At 33.2% G+C, this 18,710-nt stretch overlaps 1 protein-coding gene, 1 long non-coding RNA gene and 1 pseudogene across 2 annotated transcripts; 2 read left to right on the top strand and 1 right to left on the bottom strand.

Moving 5' to 3' along the window:
* The first annotated feature begins 3,398 nt into the window (after nt 1-3,398).
* Nucleotides 3,399-4,324, top strand: LOC143051104 (uncharacterized). Its single transcript, XR_012970594.1, has 2 exons — nt 3,399-3,514; nt 4,135-4,324. It is a non-coding gene; the product is annotated as an uncharacterized LOC143051104 (long non-coding RNA).
* A 6,600-nt stretch (nt 4,325-10,924) lies between these two features.
* Nucleotides 10,925-11,700, bottom strand: LOC143050721 (uncharacterized; annotated as a pseudogene).
* Nucleotides 11,701-13,659: 1,959 nt separating this feature from the next.
* LOC143051103 (uncharacterized) lies at nt 13,660-15,463 on the top strand. The gene is made up of 3 exons (XM_076224129.1): nt 13,660-13,876; nt 14,843-14,966; nt 15,339-15,463. Exons 1-3 carry the CDS (start codon nt 13,796-13,798, stop codon nt 15,440-15,442), a joined length of 309 nt encoding a protein of 102 aa, XP_076080244.1. The 5' UTR covers nt 13,660-13,795; the 3' UTR covers nt 15,443-15,463.
* The last annotated feature ends 3,247 nt before the right edge of the window (nt 15,464-18,710 follow it).

Genomic DNA, 18,710 nt, shown 5'->3' with positions numbered 1-18,710 from the left:
GCTTGCGAAGACGCACTACTGGACATATTAATACCTCAAAGTAACCATGTATAAGATCAAACTCTGAATGATTGATTGATTGTTGGTTGCTTAACGTCCAGTGGCAAATATTTCATGCATATTCAGGACGAGAACAAGTTCACAATAAATACAATAGGTAGGTTGATACAATAGAGGCCATCTGGGATGATGGTTGGAGAAATTTGGACTGCCACAGGAAAATGAGGGTATATTGGATAGAGACAGAAATTTTGCCTTGCAACAGGCCACCTACGGACCCATCAGAGAGTTGTTGCAAGGATTTTTAACGTACAAAGAGCGTGGCACTCTCTTTACACGAGGCATCGGATTAACATCCCCCTTCTGACCGGACGTGACTGCGAACTTGATACATCCCGCACAGCCAAACGGACGCCCAACTTCGGCAAGCGTTTTACTGCCGGTCGGGAGAAGACCAAGTGACCATATATTTCAATACCCCAGTCACCCTTGGGGATCAAACTCTGAATGATGTGCAATGTTTACAATATGTACGTGTACGCAACAAATGCTCTGTATTTTTCAGACTGATTCAATATTACAGATTTGTTGCAACATATGTATCCGTTCGGAATGCATTCAACAGGAACGTCATGCCAGTGGCTCCAACTTTTCAAAGCAAGCCGAAACGATGGTTGCCCGAAGCAATCAAAATTTGCGATATGTACAAGTTGGTGATAACGTTACTGTTCCCATTCCTAGTGTCGATAGTGGACGTGCAGATCCGAGAAATCAGCATTAAACTGTCGAAGAGGGCGTGATTAGGTGCAAGTACATCTATAGCTGCAGCACTTATACTTATAATATTTTGTAACAGTCGTTAGACGATCAAAGTTACCTATCCAATGCGTTTTATCACTTGTTTTCTTTAACTTGTGATTGTATGGTGGATTGGGAATTACGTTTTTCAAACGACCCCCCCCCCTCCCCCCTAAGTGAAGTATTAATATTAGGTTTGATATTTTCACATAGTTCTTTTTTTCTGCAGGTGGGATTGAAACGTATTTTGATTCTGTTAAACAGAAGGAGATAATGGAGTAAACAGGGAAAAAGGAAGAATAATAAATAAAAAAAAATGGTTCTCTATGGCCGAAAACAAAGGGTTTGTGCTGAATTAATACTTGAGACAGTTTTAGTCAACTGGATTAGGAAAACACATCGGTGATATAAATTATTTTTAAGATAGGAATTTTAATAAAGATTGATTAAAGACACATTGAAACTGATATAACAGTAAGGAAATGTTTGATGCTTTTGATGAGTTCAAATTAATTAAACGTAATCAATTTGTTGTAGGCAGTTTGATTAAGAGATTTGAAGGTTCATGTTACACCTCCGTATATTATGGTTAAATCATGGTTTTCATCTGTACCAAAGGGCTAAGTGAGATTTTCTCATCATTTGGCGTCCGTCAACCGTAAACTTTTACAAAAATCTTCTCTGAAACTACTGGGTCTTTTTTGCATAATGCAGACACAGGGCAACCGGTAAATGATAAGGTACAACAGGCACCACTGAATGCAGTGAAGGTGTACACATTACGAAAATTATAAACATGCGTATGCGTATATACTACATAAATGTATATTTTGGACAATTTAGAAAAAAAAACACATCAACATTTTAGTTTTAAATATGGCCGCTCATTAACGGCCGTTTATAGTAGTCATATATGCATTACATAAGCATTTGTGTTTTATACCATTGTGATGCCCCCTGATGCAGTTCCAAAATTTTCGGTGTTACAGGGTCTTTTGCCTTGGCTAGATGTCCACCACCAGTCGTCCTTGCATGGGCCTTGTCCTTTGCTGCCTCCTCCCTTCCTGCCCCACATGACTTCCTCCACTTTTCCTTGATTTGGTTTGCAGTTCTCTGGGCCCCACCCCTGGTTTGCCTTACAATGTCTTCCCATACCTGTTTTTTTTTCCGTGATTGGTTATTGTGCTTGTGAATTTAGAATTGATTATGTTTATGTTTCTTTCCACCAGCTCCGTAAGGAAGACCTTTTCTGCCTCTGTAAAATTTGCAGCTCTTTTCCCCTTTTTTGGTTTCATTTTGCAAATGTTACAGGAAGAACCAAGAGTTTTGGGACTTGTGTACTGGATAATATTGTGTTCTGTGGATAACTAACCAATCCTTAACCAGGTTTTGAACAACAGAATTTAACCAATTGATAGTATTGCACTGGATAATCATTTATCCAGTAGACAAGCTTATCCAGTGGGTAACTTTATCCGGCCTTTTGAACAACCGGGCCCTGATGTGTACTTACAGTTGCAACAAATATAAACAATAACAAAACACAGCTTAATATGTTTTATTCTACATTTGACAACTATGTTGATATTTTTAGAAATCGACCATATTTTATACATATTTGTAAAGAATGCTCAACAAACCTGCCATCAGTGCATTGATAATTTTCCACATTTTAATGTGATTTTGACATTTTTTAGGATAATTTTATTTGATGTTAACTTAAATCGGTCATTTGAACAAGATCATTTTCTTATTTATACTTACAGTTGGATCAGATAACAATAACAAACCACAACTTGATTCAAATTTATATTTTTCAGTTTATTCTAACATTTTTTTTTTTATATATTTTCATATCTCTGATGATACTTTAGCTGAAATATACGCATAATAAAAGAAGAAATATTAAAATGTGTTTCACCGATATTTTTTAAAGCAATCATCATGCTGTACCATTGTTGTTTATGAAGTCCATTGTCAGTTTTATATTCGGCAAAATAACTTCCTTGTAATTTGTAGGTCCAGATAAACCACTCTTCATGTTGTACTTTAATTTCCCACCCAAAATGTCATTTGACATCCTGAATTCTTTGTCCCTGACAAGGTCACATATATAACACAAACTGTAAACAATATTTTGTAAACAACTGTAACCCACTAATAAGTTCTGCCAAATTTCGTTGCAAAAGAAGTTTTTTGCATATTTTCCTGTTTATCTGAAAAGGTCTGATCAGCGAGTATTGAATTTCTTCCCGAATTCACGTTCAAAAATTTGCGTTTGTTGATTAAAAGGGTGAATTTCATGGCTTCGCCAGTAAATAAGCCAGTCGCCATTTGCATATATTCTATGGTCCAATTAAAAGCGGCAGTTTCGTATTTAGATAATATATTTTTCTTTAATTTTAAAAAATGTATTTAAAGTCTTAACTTGAGTTTTACAAATGGTTCCCAATTAGTTTAATATTTGAAAAATGTATCATTAGAAAGCTGAGAATTTTTTCTTCAAAATACAGTTGAGAGTTCGAAACTAACGAAACTGACTCCTTTGCCGGTCATGACCTTTGTACTCTTCCGTTACTAACGACGCCACAAAAGTAAACGTTACGTCAAACGTCAACAATTTACAGATAAAAAATGGAACGTCGACAATTAATGGACTTGAGTGACTGGAATGAGGAATTTTTACATGATTTGATCAACAAAAAGATAAAAGCAGGTAAGATTATATATTTTTATGTAAGAAATGATAATAAATATTGAGAAAGAGAGAATTGGATGGTCTCATGTCTGATAAATGAGACCTGCCCCCCATTCTTTCTCCTGTATTTTTTTTTTTCGCAACAATATTCCTTCCTTCTGGCCTGGGTGAAATAGGGTGGGGTTGAAACTGATACTGTCTATTGTAGGGGAAGTGCTGCTCAAATTTCCCACAGGTCTGGACTTAGTTTTTTCCCCAGGTTTATTTGGTGGTGGTGGGGGAAGGGGGGGGGGGGGGTGCAGCAGGAGAGAGGGATAAAACTTCTGAGACAAATAGTTTATTTTTCCGTCGTCAGTCATAGCCTTATTTATTTTTTTCTCTGTGTAGAGAGACAATTTTGGGGGATTAATGTGCAGATATTATACATATTTTAATACATTATTGAAAGGAACAAAAAAAACTGTTTATAAATTCTGAATATATAAATCTTAAAAGTCATTTGGATCTTATTTAATAGATGGGTTTAAAATTGTACTAATAAAATAATGCAATACAGGTAACTGCTGTTTTGTTTTAGCATTTTCTGATGATTTATTTAATACTTGTTACAATGTATATACATGTGTTTTCTTTTGTAGGAATACAGTCAATCACAAATGTACAATATGCCCTACTTTTCACATTGGTGCAGGAAATGGAGTGTCCTATATATGCAACCCTTGAAGATGTTTTACGTTATGCCATGCCTGCTGTTACGGTACCAAAAAAATGGGCCAATATCACCAGAAGTGTAATGAACAATGTGAATAAAAACATAAATTTAAAGAATATTGTTTATCAGTTAACTCCTCAAGAAAAGCCTACAACTTTTAATAATGAAAGTATAGGAAATGTATGTGATGCATTAGGTATACGCCGGTCAACTCTGCTCCATCCACCAGAAAATTTATCAAGTACTCTTTTAACTGTGAAAGCTTTCCATGAAATCTGTCTTTTCAAAAACCGGTATTCCTATACATGGTCAGATGTGTCTGAATGGACCAACAATATGTTGCCAGAAGGCATGCTTGTGAACAAACATAAAGTTCTATATTTATACAAGAAAATTAATGACAATTTTCAAAGTTACATGAAAAATAGACAAAATGAAGATCTTGACACTTTTAAATCATCCAAATTCTTTAAGTTTCTTAATAGTACTTTACAACCAAAATTACAAACAGATATGCAGAAAAATGATAGATCATTAAAAAGGCATTGTTTAAAACTTGTAGCAAATCAAAGAGAAGTTTTGACTGAGTTGTGTTTTGAAAATGAAGTGTTAAAGGAACAAATTGTTGATCAAAAGAAAAACATCAGGAATAATGAATCTGAATCAGTGAAAAGAAACCAGGAACTTAAAAAAATAAGGTTGACAAAGGAGGCAAATGTAAACTTAAAAGAAGAAAATAAATCTTTAATAGAAAATTTGACCTCTTTGAAAAAGGAAAATTTCTGTAAGAGATTAAGGCGAAAACAGAAAAAGCTTGAAAAGAAAGAAAGAAAAATAATAGAGAAGAATAAAGCTTTAAACAGAGAAAACAGTGGTCTAAAAGCAAGAATAAGAGCTATTGAATTAGATTTTGCCAAAAAAAAGAATGAAAAAAAAAATAAAAATTCACAGATTGTCAAACCGATTATCTCATGCGAAGAAATTTAATATCAAAAATTTGAAACATTAAATCTAAATAGAGAGTTAAGTGTTGCAAATGATCAGTTAGATATAATTCAGGCAGAAAATCAAAATAAAAAAGTATCTACAAACATGACAAAGGAAGGTTTCAGATACTCTGATAGCATGCGAACATGCATTATGGATCTCCATGGCAGTGATATTTCTGCAAACAAAATTTATAATGTTATAAATATTGTAAGCAACAACTTGTTCGACTCTGTACCATCAGATTTGCCATGAAGATCGACAATTTCAAATATATGTGATGAAGGACATGTTTTAGCTAAACATCGTGTGAGTGAAACATTGGCTAACTGTCAGCAATTTGACATTTTCTCAGATGGCAATGGTCGTGAAGGAATAAAAATAATAGATTTAGGAGTACATACAAAATCCGGTACATATCATTAGGATATAAATCAGTGGCAAGGGAGGATTCAGATACTGTTGCTCAAACAATTAAAGACTCCAAACAAAGTTTTATTAAAACAATGGAAAATATGCCAAAACTCAAACTGTAATCACTGTAATATTACAGAAGATTATGAACACTTTTTTATTACATGCCACTTTCTTGATAAATTTTGGAAAGACATATTTAATCTGTTAGAAAAAGTTAAACTTGGAAAACACATGTTAACACTAAAAAATTTGATTTGGGGTTACAAAATAAATGATATAGAATATTATGATATTAATTTTTTTCTTACAGTTATTATATTTTCAATTCACAAAATACACTATTTGTCAGAGTTTAGAACAAAGAAGATAAATGTATTTTCTGTTTTTAAAACTGAGTTTAGAAATAGGCTCGTTCTACAAAACAATTTTTTTAACCATGAAAGAAAAGGAATATTAGGAAAATTATTTAAGTGTATTTGAATTGTTTGAACTGATAACATGGTTGGTAAAGTTATCATTGTGTATTAATTAATTTATTATCTAATTTTGTATTTATTTATGATGCTTGATAGACATTAATTACAATATTTATATTATAATCTGGTACGAGGCATTATACATTACAAAAAAAAAACACCAAAAAACAGCATAGTTGTTCTTTGATTACCGTACGACTATTATTCTTTCAAATTATAGCTGTCTTACCTGAATAATGATGTAGATCAAAGATAATTACAATCTTTTTCGATATTGATTGAAAAAACCGTTATCCGGAAACACATGGAAACTGATAGAAGTCATCCCAAACTCGGATGAACTATGAAAATTTTCCGAAAATAAGACTATATAATATAAATACTTTAATATAATTAGAATAGCATTATTTATCTATATTGATGTAATATTTATAATATTTTGTAAACGACTAACAATATGCAGTTTATCTACCTGAAGAATCCCTGAACTTCTGGTACTAATGAAACAGGGACCTTCACTGAGATAGCTGTGTCAGTGGAGTAATTGTTAACAGCGAGCAATACTGTTGTTGAAAAAAAAAAAAAAAGACTCTTTAAATGAGTTTGCTGATCTTCAAAGCATATCTATTAATAAATTATTGTTGCAACTTACAGCTATGATGAGTGATCGTTCAAGCGTGATGAAAAAAACAAATGAAATTATTGATGAATGGAGAAAGTTAAAATTAACAGAAGATTTAAATGAGAACGACATATCAAAACTTAATTTCTTTTATTGCAGTGCACATGTACTTTTATGCTTCCACAATGAAATAACAAAATCACTTAAAGAATTAGCAAAACAAAATCCACCTATTGGAAGAGATTCATTGCCAAAATTTTCTCGTTTCAAACACAATTCTGAGCCATCATCCATCAGATTAATTCGTATGGCTTCAGAAGTTTTAGGTCCAAGGGGTGACGAGAAGAACGGTGCAAGACAGGAGTGGCTTGCTCATTTAGCTCTAAAACAAAAATCTTCCATGATTATAAATTACAGGGGGAATAGGTTCAACAATTTGTTTACAGGTGCTGTTTCTATTTTAAACCATTCTGAAGACATAATTGACTTTATTTCGAACTATATAATTTAATTGTCATGTCAGGTACATGATGAACAGTATAGACAAAGTTTGCATCTGGGAAATAGAGAAGGTATGCTACGCACGCACATACCGCGAACTTTTCCACATGTATTTCACTCCAATGTTTCACATACACAGCGAAGTTTCTAATTTGAACATTGCAAAAAGGTACATTTCATTCTTTGGCGGTCATAGGGTCCCATATAGGTCGTACCCCCAAGGGTGACTGGGGTATAGAAATATGGTCACTTGGTCTTCTCCCGACCGGCAGTAAAACGCTTGCCGAAGTGGGGTGTCCGTTTGGCTGTGCGGGATGTATCAAGTTCGCAGTCACGTCCGGTCAGAAGGGGGACGTTAAATCCGATGCCTCGTGTAAAGAGAGTGCCACGCTCTTTGCACGTTAAGAACCCCTGCAACAACTCTTTTGAGAGGTCCGTAGGTGGCCTGTTGCAAGGCAAAATGTCTGTCCCTATCCAATATACCCTCATTTTTCAGTGGCAGTCCAAATTTCCCCGACCATCATCCTAGATGGCCTCTATTACAACAACCTACCTATTGTATTTATTGTTAACTTATGCTCGTCCTGAATATGCATGAAATATTTGCCACTGGACGTTTAGTAACCAACAATCAATCAATCAATTTAAAGTATTTTTAGAAAAAAAATCATTAAATGTTCAATTGTATGATTTACTTTCATTATTAAAATTCGTTTTAAAAAATCCACACGATCTAATTTCAAAAGTTGCATGGCTATCACTTATTTTTCGTCGGTTAATAGCTTCACCAAAAGTCGTCGATGCGCTTTAAATCGCGTTATTAATGAGATATTTTCACTCCCGGCATGCATCAAAGACTTAAACTACGTCACATAAGTCAGGAAGTTTCAAAAAATAAAATTAATAATCCACAATTTTCTTCTTTATTAGATTTCATAACAAAATAAAACTTGGTGAATATGTTTTTTTATGGTATTATGAACATAATAAGATGGGAAGGTAAAAATCGCGAATTATCCCTTTAAGAGTCGTATACTAAATTTTATTTTTATGTAAATAAATATATATTGTGTCATTTTAGAACTTGTATTTTGCCAAAGGATGTATGAATGAAAGTCGAACAATTAATTTTGCTTTGATATAAAATTACAATTGTTCATGTTAAAATGTTAATGATACAGCTATTATGGCAACCATATGTCATTGTTACCTTGTTTAAAAACGTCTTTTTAGATCACCTGACCTAAAAGGTCAAGTGAGCTTTTCTCCTCGCTTGGCGTCCGGCGTCCATAAACTTTCACAAAAATCTTCTCAGAAACTTCTGGGCCAAATTTAACCAAACTTAGCCACAATCATCATTGGGGTATCTAATTAAAAAAATTATGTGACCCAGCCAAACAACCGAGATGGCCACAATGGCTAAAAATGGAACATACGGGTAAAATGTAGATTTTGGCTAATAACTGTGAAACCAATGCGTTTAGAGAAAATCTGGCATTAGGTTTAATTGTATATTAGGTGAAGAAACCTGAAAGTAACACAGAACGTGTTCGCTTCTTTTAAGATCTTAATAACTTCTTTGAGTGTGAATAATATAACATGTGCAAATATGTTCAGAATGTTGATATCCTTTCAATGTCAATGCATTGGTTAAAAACAATAACAAGAAAGGAAATGCATGCATCAATGGTAAATAACATATCAGATGATAAGGATTGCTCCTTGCAATTTTACCCTGTAATTCAATTAGATTTGGTTTACAGTTAAAGCATAAAATAAGAAAACCTACCCATTGTGAGATCGTCATGTGTATTATTGCATCAAGATCATCTTTTTTTTTTATTCAGGAGAGCATAGTTTTTGATTGTCACGAAACTTAAAATGAGCTACACTCAAGTGAAGCATATTGTTGTACATTTCTTTAAAAAAAAATACTGATTTTTGGTTAATATAACATGCACTATTTAAACTTGAAGGCAGGACTAACCTCAAGATAATTCTGTTTTAAATACCACAGTTCACATACAACTGGTTGGACATGCTCTTATCTTCCTGTTATAGTAGGAAACATCAGTCTAAGATTGATCGCTACTGCAAACCTCACTTTGATCAACTGATCTCCTCCTGCAATCACCCTATATTTCTCTAACATTTGGATATCTCCTAAAGATTCATTATGCTAAATGTACTAGTTTATAAACTTTTTAGAACAGTTATATTGTTCTAAAAATATATAATGCAATTCTTTCTTTTATGAATATTTATGATATTATTTTTCTTTGGAAAACTGAAAATGACAAGCACATGCGTAAACAATCTCAAAATAAGTGTAAAAAAGTTAGATAAATGCATATATTAATGAAATTGAATTTCTTCAACGCAACCCAATTATACAGAGTAATATTATAAGACAATAGACAATATCATTATCATTAAGATTTTGCTCATTATTGAAGGTTTTAAGGTGAAATATATTTATGTCCTTTAATCCCTTATGGAGAATTGTCTCATTGGCATTTATTCAATATCTGCTTATATTAAGGTATGTCCTAATTTACACTCATAATTTAAATATTTTTTATATATACTCAAATAATAGATACGGATCTTCGTATTGATTTAAACCTGAAGGTTTCCTAATTTAATTGAAAGAGGTTCAGAGTTAAGATTTTTTTGCTTTAGGTGTCTAGCTTTTCTGGTATCTGTAAGACTTTTGCTAAGTCTTTTACCTCTTTTCTTTCCCATGGTCTCCCATCTTTTGATCATTTCATTGTTTAGCCGTCTGTTTTATTATACTCAATTTTGAAAATGCAGTTACCATCTATATTCCATAGTAGTTTATCTACTACTTCGGTTACGGTCTCCATCATCTAAATCGTGTCCCGAGTTAGGTTTGTATCGTGGCCTTTTCGTCACTGGTTCATCATTAGATGAGCTTGAAATGCATTTGTACTTGTCTTTTTCTGGCGAGTTCGTTATAACAATGGTTTCTTTTTTTGGAGATTGACTGCTCTGGGTAGGGTGTCGAACTCTATATTTTAGAGTTGGTAAATCATCATTAGGACTTGAAATATCTGTGTCAGAATTGATATTATGGCTTTTGTTCAGTACTTTACTGTTGTAGCATTTTTCTGGTTAATCAGTGATAAATATTACTTCTTCATGATCATGACTTCCATAATTATATTCATTTGACAGCAAGGCATTTTGTCTAATTTGTTGACAACTTTCGGTAGGATGAAAATTAGACCTGTTTGTAAAAGAGGGACGGAAGGGACAGTCAAACTCATAAATCTAAAACAATCTGACAACGCCGTGGCTAAAAATGAAAAAGACAACAAGAAAAACAATAGTACTACACATGACACAATATAGAAAACTAAAGAATAAACAAAACACGAACCCCACCAAAAACTAGGGGTGATCTCATGTGATCCGGAAGGGTAAGCAGATCCTGCTCCACATGCGGCACACGTCGTGTTGCTTATGTGATTACAAATCCGGTAAATAGTCTAATTCGGTAGGTCAAATTCGTGAAAGGGAAGGATTGTAGTTACGACGTAAGGCACATATCCGATATCATTTGTGAAACGGTTATTCCATAAAGGTCAACCAACTCGTGATGGCGTCCGTAAAAATTACGAAGGGATGATTTCAACTTCACCATTTGGAACTCTTGGTTTAATAGCTTCCTTGTGAGCAGTAACCCTCTATCAAGGGCTTGGATGTTGTATATAAAATTTTGACAGTTTATCCACTAAGGATTTCATGGTGATTTCATGAGGGTAGATTCTTTCTATGCCAATGTCCTGTTTTGTATATGTAACAAAGTCACAAAAAAGTGCACCTCTGGTGAAAAGTTGTCCTTGCACTTGAAACCAGTGTTCATGATACTGAATTAATGTGAAAGAATCACCACTGGCATTTGGCTTCTAAAATAAATCATCTCTTTCATCACACGCTTCCTTCAATGTCATATTCCTTACTGAATATGGGCATTTAATTTCGACAATTCCAGTTTCAGTTTTGTCACATACGACTGCATCTGGGGTTGAACCAATAAAAGGAAGATCTGGTTGAACAAGTCCTATATCATGAATATGATTTCCTGATAGTTTAATATACATTTGCTTAGTTTCATTTGATGTTCCATATGAGGTTGCTAGTGATGTAAATTGTTTTCTTTGAAAAGTATTTGCAAAAATTTATCATTAATGTCTTTCTTTCTTTACATTACAGCACCAACGTTTGAAGCTGTAATGCGGTTTTCTCTATGTAGAAACCATGCTGCTGAATTTGACTGTTTTCTTGTTTACTTTTCTATAGTAATGGCTTCTGTTTTGGTGATATTTGAAGCAATCCATTCAGTTTTCATTTGGTTCATTGCTGACATATCTATGCATTGCGGTAGTGGTTTTGGAAACACAATATCCCCACATATGTCGGAATTTTCTTCTCTTGGTTGGAATATCGGTGTAATTAATGGTTGTTGCAATGTAATATTAATAAGGATAATTCAACATTGTTTATAATACATAGCACAATTTAATCATAACAATACATATGAATAATTCTTATATGATTTACAAGTACTAAAATCTGATTGATCCATTAGAGTATACTCTGTCAAAAAGTTGAATATTACGGTAAATATCTGAGATACATTTTACTGCAAACAGATTTTTACAATATTTAAATTGAAAATATAAGTGTTTTTTTTTTACAGGTGTAGAAATCTAGATATGTGAGCTATGGTTGCAGAAAACAAAGCACTGACTGAAAACTATGCCAAGCGTGTGCTAGAAAATGTAAATTTGCAGCAGTAACTTTCAAGTTGTATAAAAAAGAAAAAAGTATTATAATAGAAAAAACCTTTGGTTGTGAAAAGTTAAATACTAAAGAGTACCAGTACTACACTCGATTTTCCAAAGATCGGTTTGAAGAAATATTAAAATTTCTTGTGCCTAGAAAGTGAGAGTACATTATAAAATGGACAAAAGGTATAAGTGGATCTAAGCAGTTAAGAACCAAAGACCAACTGCTTTAAGGTGATGATCAAATTGACTTTTCACACATTGCAAATTTATTCAATTCATCAACACGGGATTGCAGTGTCATATTTTTGAACTGGATAAGCTATATATTTCACCAACTATGTTCACTTGTCATTTGGCCACATAGAGATCACATCATTGAACATATGCCACTAACAGTTCTGTAGACCAGTTCAACAAATAGTTTTCAAATAATATGCCTGGTTATTGGACAGATCCTACTCAGTTATTATACAAAGATATGTAGTTTTAATTTTACGGTATCGTAATTAGAATATTGAGTTAGTTTTGATGGTATTTGTAATTTGGTCGTTCCACCTTTCTGTGGAAAACCATTTGATATTCTTTTGATTATTTTTTTTTTCTCCATTAATTCTGCTACTTTTTTCGTTAACCCTTTGGCTGCGGGAAGGACATATGTGTCCATTGTCTGCACGCCACGGGAAGGACATATGTGTCCATACATAAATTTAACATATTTTCTTAATATAAATGATAAATGTAGTCAAATTTATTTGTCTCCGGACTGTTTTTTTCCTTACTTGATGTTTTTGATCTTTGTGTTATAAAACAACGTTAAATGACGTCACAGTGAAGGAGTGAACGTTCACGCGAAAATGTTTTCAATGTCTTTTGCAAAGTTGTAAAATTAATGCTGCATATAACGTTACATTTGTGCACATTAACTTCGCGGCCAAAGCGATAAGTGGTCAGGCCATAAAATATAGTGTTACCCTTGTCCCTCACTCTGTCATTCCACATCAAACAATTGTACAGAGTATTTTTCAAAACCTCTTTTAGATATTATTGGGCTAATTTTTGGTATGTGAGTTCCGCATGATGAATTATAGTACAATATAAAAAAGAAGATTTGGTGTAATTGCCAATGAGACAACTCTTCACAAGAGACATAATGACACAGAAATTAACAACATTAGGTCACCGTACGGCCTTCTACAATGAGCAAAGTCCATACCGCATATAGCGCTATAAAAGGCCCGAAATGACAAATGTAAAACAATTCAAACGAGAAAACTAACGGCCTTATTAATGTACAAACAAATGAATGAAAAACAAATATATAACACAGCAACAAACAACAACCACTGAATTACAGGCTCCTGACTTGGGACAGGCACATACATACATAATGTGGTGGTGTTAAACATGTTAGCGGGATCCCTACCCTACCCTTACCCGGAACAGTGGTATAACATAGGAACAATCTATAAAAATCGGTTGAAAAGGGCTTTACTCATCAGATCGATACAAATACAAATACATCTTACAAAAACAGAGTGGCTCAGCGCATATACATCCTAACGACAAAAAGACTATTAGTATAGATCTGAGAGTACTTGTTGTTACTGACAGCTAGTTCAAAGCTAATAACAACTAATAAAAAATCATGCATCTAAGACTAAATTATCAATCATTAGACATAATGTAATTTTCTTTGAGCAGCAGAAAAGAAGAGTGGATTTCTCTCCAGAGGAGCAAAATACTCTAACACTGGAGTGGGAAAATGGTATGCGATCCACCAGTAAACTGTGCATTCCAAAAATTAAAGGAATGGCGGAGAAATTGGATTGTTCAATTGATAGAGTCAAGGTAAACACAGACCCTTTAAAACAAGTGGTGAATCAGGTAATCATTATAAATAAACAGATGTGGTATGAGTGCCAGTGAGACAACTCTCCATTCAAGTCACAATGTATTTAAAGTAACTATAGGTCAGTGTACGACCTTCAACATGGAGCCTTGGCTCACATCGAACAGCAAGCTAGAAAGAACCCAAAAATGTCCAGTGTAAAATAATTCAAACACGAAAACCAACAGTCTTATCTATATTGAAAACAAGAAACACCTATGAACCACACCAATAAATGACATCTACTGAACAACAGGCTTCTGCTAATGTTTTGGAAAGAAATTTCTGCCTCTTGCAAGAAACCTGCTTTGTTACTTTTGAAAGGTCAAGATAAGGAGAAATTAAGATTCTCTGTCATGAGAAGCATACACTCAGTAACTGTAGATCAGTGAACGGCGATGACCATAAAACCTTTTGAAGTGAAGTCACAGTTTATTGGTGAACATTTTAATGACCAAATTTAATGAAGTCAACCGAAAAATTATCCAGAAATTATCTAAAATACACCTGTATTAAATCATTTTTTAAATTTACCATATATATATAAAAATATATATATAATAGCATGGGTTCGAATCCCGGCGAGGGAAGAACCAAAAATTTGCGAAAGCAAATTTACAGATCTAACATTGTTGGGTTGATGTTTAGACGAGTTGTATATATATATATATATAGTAGAAATCAAAGAGTTCCTTGGTACATTATAATTTATTTCAAAATAAATTCAAATTGGCACGTTAAAATTACATTTTGAAAAAACTGTTAGCATTTGGGCCATTTAATAGCCGAAAGCTAACGCAAATTTACAGATCTAACATTGTTGGACTGTTATTTAGAGTCATTATATATTATATATATACAGTATATTTGTATTAATCAAATTTGTAAAGTAGCCAACATGATTTTTATTCAATTTTAACCTATAGATGTGGATTGGAAATACAAATGCTAGAGAAAGATCTGTGGGTACTATAGATTACTCTAAAAAGAAAACAGCAAATAAGAGGGGGCCTTCAGCTTACAATATTGTAACTGGGGATATCCCAAGAGGTAAACATCTTAACAATATGTTTTTTTTTATATATACATATACTAACTTCTGAACTAACAGACTAAGTACAACCACTCCTTAATGTTGTCCCTGTTTTAGTAAGTGCACATAAAAAAAACAAGTTCTCTTCAATGAAAATTTTAGAATAAAGAAAAAATATACTGAAAATAGCAGTCTTGTGATAAAGATCAATCACCTTATTTTGTCCATCATTATTTGTATCAATTATAAAACACAGTAGTATTTTAACTATCATTTGATCTTTTTTAAAAGCAGCTGTTTACTTTGTCGAAAACTATAATATTTATTTTGTTGCATGATTTATGATATGAGAAATAAATTTTCAGGAATTAAAAATACTTTTTTTTAAGGTAACATGACTGGTAGCGAATACCTTAGAAAAGCAGCAGAGGTGTGGAGAGGAGCTAGTGCTGAGCAAAAACAGCTGGCAACAGAAAAGGCCAAAAAAAATTAAAATGGACCCTCTCCAAAATATCATCTTCGCTAGCCAAGGGTTACGATCCACTCCCGCTCTCTTCACCCTTGGCGGATTGAGATAATATTTCGGAGACACAAGGTAAGGATTTTTATTGGTTGCAGTAGATACTCGCTGCATCCAATCAAAAAGCGCCTATAACATGATCACGTGTAAATGTTGAAAGTGTTTGTAAACAATTGCCACGTGTTTATTGTGCAACAAGTCTTTACATCACTAAACATAGGACTATATTTAGTGACAACTTGCATGTTTTTAATCAACTAATAGAAGTTTCTGTGTATGTTTCATGCACAAATGCATGAATATTGACATATATTTTCGTTTCCGGCTTTACCAAGTGGTTAGAATCTAGACGCTACCGTGTTTTTATCTCCAAATTGAAAATTTCAAGTGCTACCATTGGTCAAGAATAATTTATTCGGAATGGGCGTGACTTTAAACTTCCGATAGATGGCGCAACATTGATATCACAAATGTTGGCTCAATCTGCCAAGGGTGAAGAGAGCGGGAGTGGATCGTAACCCTTGGCTAGCGAAGATGCAAAATATGGACTCAGAGCAGGCCATAAACCACCATCTGAAAATCTGTAAATTGTCATTTATTTATATATTATTATACTCCTCTTCTTTTTTAACTCTGCATGTCTGTCAATCCGTCTGTCCCTCCGTCCGTCCGTCTGTCCGTCAGTCCCTACAATCAAATTTTTCTCAGGAACTAAACATCAACGGTTTATGAAATTTGGTATTGAGGTTTATATGAGGAAGCTATACCGTTTGATGCAATTTCAGATGCATCACTCAACAAATTCCTGTTTACTGAACACTTACATTTTTAACACAGAATAGCATAGTTGCAAATTTTAGTTGAATTTTTCTCAGGAACTACACGTCAGGGCTTTCTGCAATTTGATATCAATGTTTATATTTACTGTGTGATACCTGTTCCGATTCATCACTGAACAACTTCCTGTTTACCCTATTGTTTTAGTATCATTAGTGAGCAGTAGCTCACAGATTCACTTGTTTTTCTTCTTATTTATCAACCATTCTGTTTAGGATAGTTTTTAATATTGTACACATAAAACAAATTTAATTTAATTAACTTAATATGTCATTTTTATACTCAGTCCATTCTGGATTTTTTTATTACAAGCAAGTATGTATAAAAAGAGAATATGTTTGATTTTTAAAAATAAACCCTTTTTAATTCAATGGGTTCATGTAGATTGATATTGCTCAAGTTTTCTATATACTAGTAACAATCAGTTGTTATATAGAAAACTTGAGCAAGTTGTGTCTAAACTTGACTTATGTGTCGATGCTTCTATTTTCATGATGCTATCTTCAATAAATATAAAAGTATAAAAGTTTATTTTGTATGGTATTAGATGCCAATCTTATTATTTTGATTTCTTTAAAGGAATTTTTCAACAAATGTATGGTAATCAATTATTCTAATGGATTAATGTATAGGTTATTAGATAATTAACATTACAGGTATGTGTTTTCAGGATATTAACTGGGAATATAGGCTCATATTCCATGTTTGTGTTTGATATATGTAACTGATGAGTCTAATAAAGACAGGGAATGTGAGCCTGTAACCAGTTTGAAACAATTTATAACAATTACCTCATACTTGAATGCTCTGATTTAAAGATAAATCTCTATGATTTGCAAGTTTTGACTCTGGACATCAAATTCATAATTATTTGCCTTTCAGAACAATGTCTTGACTAAATTTTTGTTATTCTCGTGGTGTTTTGTCTGATGATTGGTCAGTTTCTGTGTGTGTTGCGTTTCGGTGTTGTGTCGTTGTTCTCCTCTTATATTAAATGCGTTTCGCTCGGTTTTGGTTTGTTACCCCGATTTTGTTTTTTGTCCATGGATTTATGAGTTTTGAACAGCGGTATACTACTGTTGCCTTTATTTTTGGTCCTTTATAGCTTGTTGTCCGGTACGACCAAAATGCTCCATGTTGCAGACTTAGATGGAGAGGTGTCACATTGGCATTCAAACCACATCTACTCATATATAAATATATATAATAACATTACATGTATGTTTCATTGTAACACATTATTTTGATTGGTTAACAATAATGGGCTTTGCTCATTGTTGAAGGCCGTACGGTGATCTATAGTTGTTAATGTTTGTGTCATTTTGGTCTTTTGTGGATAGTTGTCTCATTGGCAATCATACCACATCTTCTTTTTTATACTTCAGACAATTCTTTTACACCCCAGCAAATCTACAAAAAGAGGTATTGAATTCTTAGATACTTAAAGCCTTTCATCATAATGAGTAATCCTTACCAAGACCTGTTGTTTCAACATCAAAGTATGTCATGCAACTGTCATTCAAGGTCTTTGGTTCCAAAGGAAGATATTCTGGAGGAATAACTGGTGCAGGAATAGACTGAATATCATCCGATATTGCTGCATCAAGAGAACATCCTGTTTGATAGGAGACACCTTCTCTGACTTCTGCAGATGCAAGCTTTTGGTGCCTAAATGAAATAAGATTTATTTCAATTATCAAGAAAAATAGTTACCAAATCTTTTTTTTTTACCATTTGGGTCTTTATGCTTTAAATATTCAATATTATTTGTCTTGAAAACTACCATTTAAGTTATGAAAATATCAAATCTAATTTCAATAAAAGCTTTTTACTGATTTAATTGAAACGAAACAGCAAATATATATGGTGTTTCAGTATTAATCTATGAGTTACAAGAGGCTTTTGGAGGTTAATTGATAGAAGTTGTACTTTTCAAGGGTTATTCCTCTTTGAAAAATAAGGTTATTCAATAGATGTGGTTTTGTAAGGTTATCCCACAATGAAAAATATGATTTTTCAATGGACATTTTCATTTTTCTTATACACAGGTAAATAAATGGGATATATTTTGAAATAAAATATGCATTAATTACATCTTAGCTTTCTTTTTCAGTCGTTTTCTTTTAAATGCTCTTGTAGTTGCCAATGCCCTCTGCTTTGATCGCTGATAATCTCTTAATCTGGCAAGGCGCTGAGTATGGTAACCTGGTGAAAGCCCCAGCTTCTTATTAACCTGAAAAATTAAAAATAACAAATAAGACTTCATATTTATATTAACTATTTTTTCTTACAAAAAACAAAATAATAAGTGCTATTGAGCAAACAGATCGAAACTACAAGAGCAATTATTCTTTTGAATGCTGACCTACAAAAACAAGACAGAGGTGTTATGTCAACATTATGT

Source organism: Mytilus galloprovincialis, chromosome 11 (assembly GCF_965363235.1).
Source record: "Mytilus galloprovincialis chromosome 11, xbMytGall1.hap1.1, whole genome shotgun sequence".
Lineage (NCBI taxonomy): Eukaryota > Metazoa > Mollusca > Bivalvia > Mytilida > Mytilidae > Mytilus > Mytilus galloprovincialis.
This window is presented reverse-complemented; position numbering and strand designations above follow the sequence as displayed.

Coding starts and splice junctions, on each gene's coding strand:
- LOC143051103 (XM_076224129.1), top strand. CDS start 13,796: ATGCGATCCACCAGTAAACTGTGCATTCCAAAAATTAAAGGAATGGCG. Junction 13,877..14,842: donor GTTCAATTGATAGAGTCAAG/GTAAACACAGAC, acceptor TTTAACCTATAG/ATGTGGATTGGAAATACAAA. Junction 14,967..15,338: donor AACTGGGGATATCCCAAGAG/GTAAACATCTTA, acceptor CTTTTTTTTAAG/GTAACATGACTGGTAGCGAA.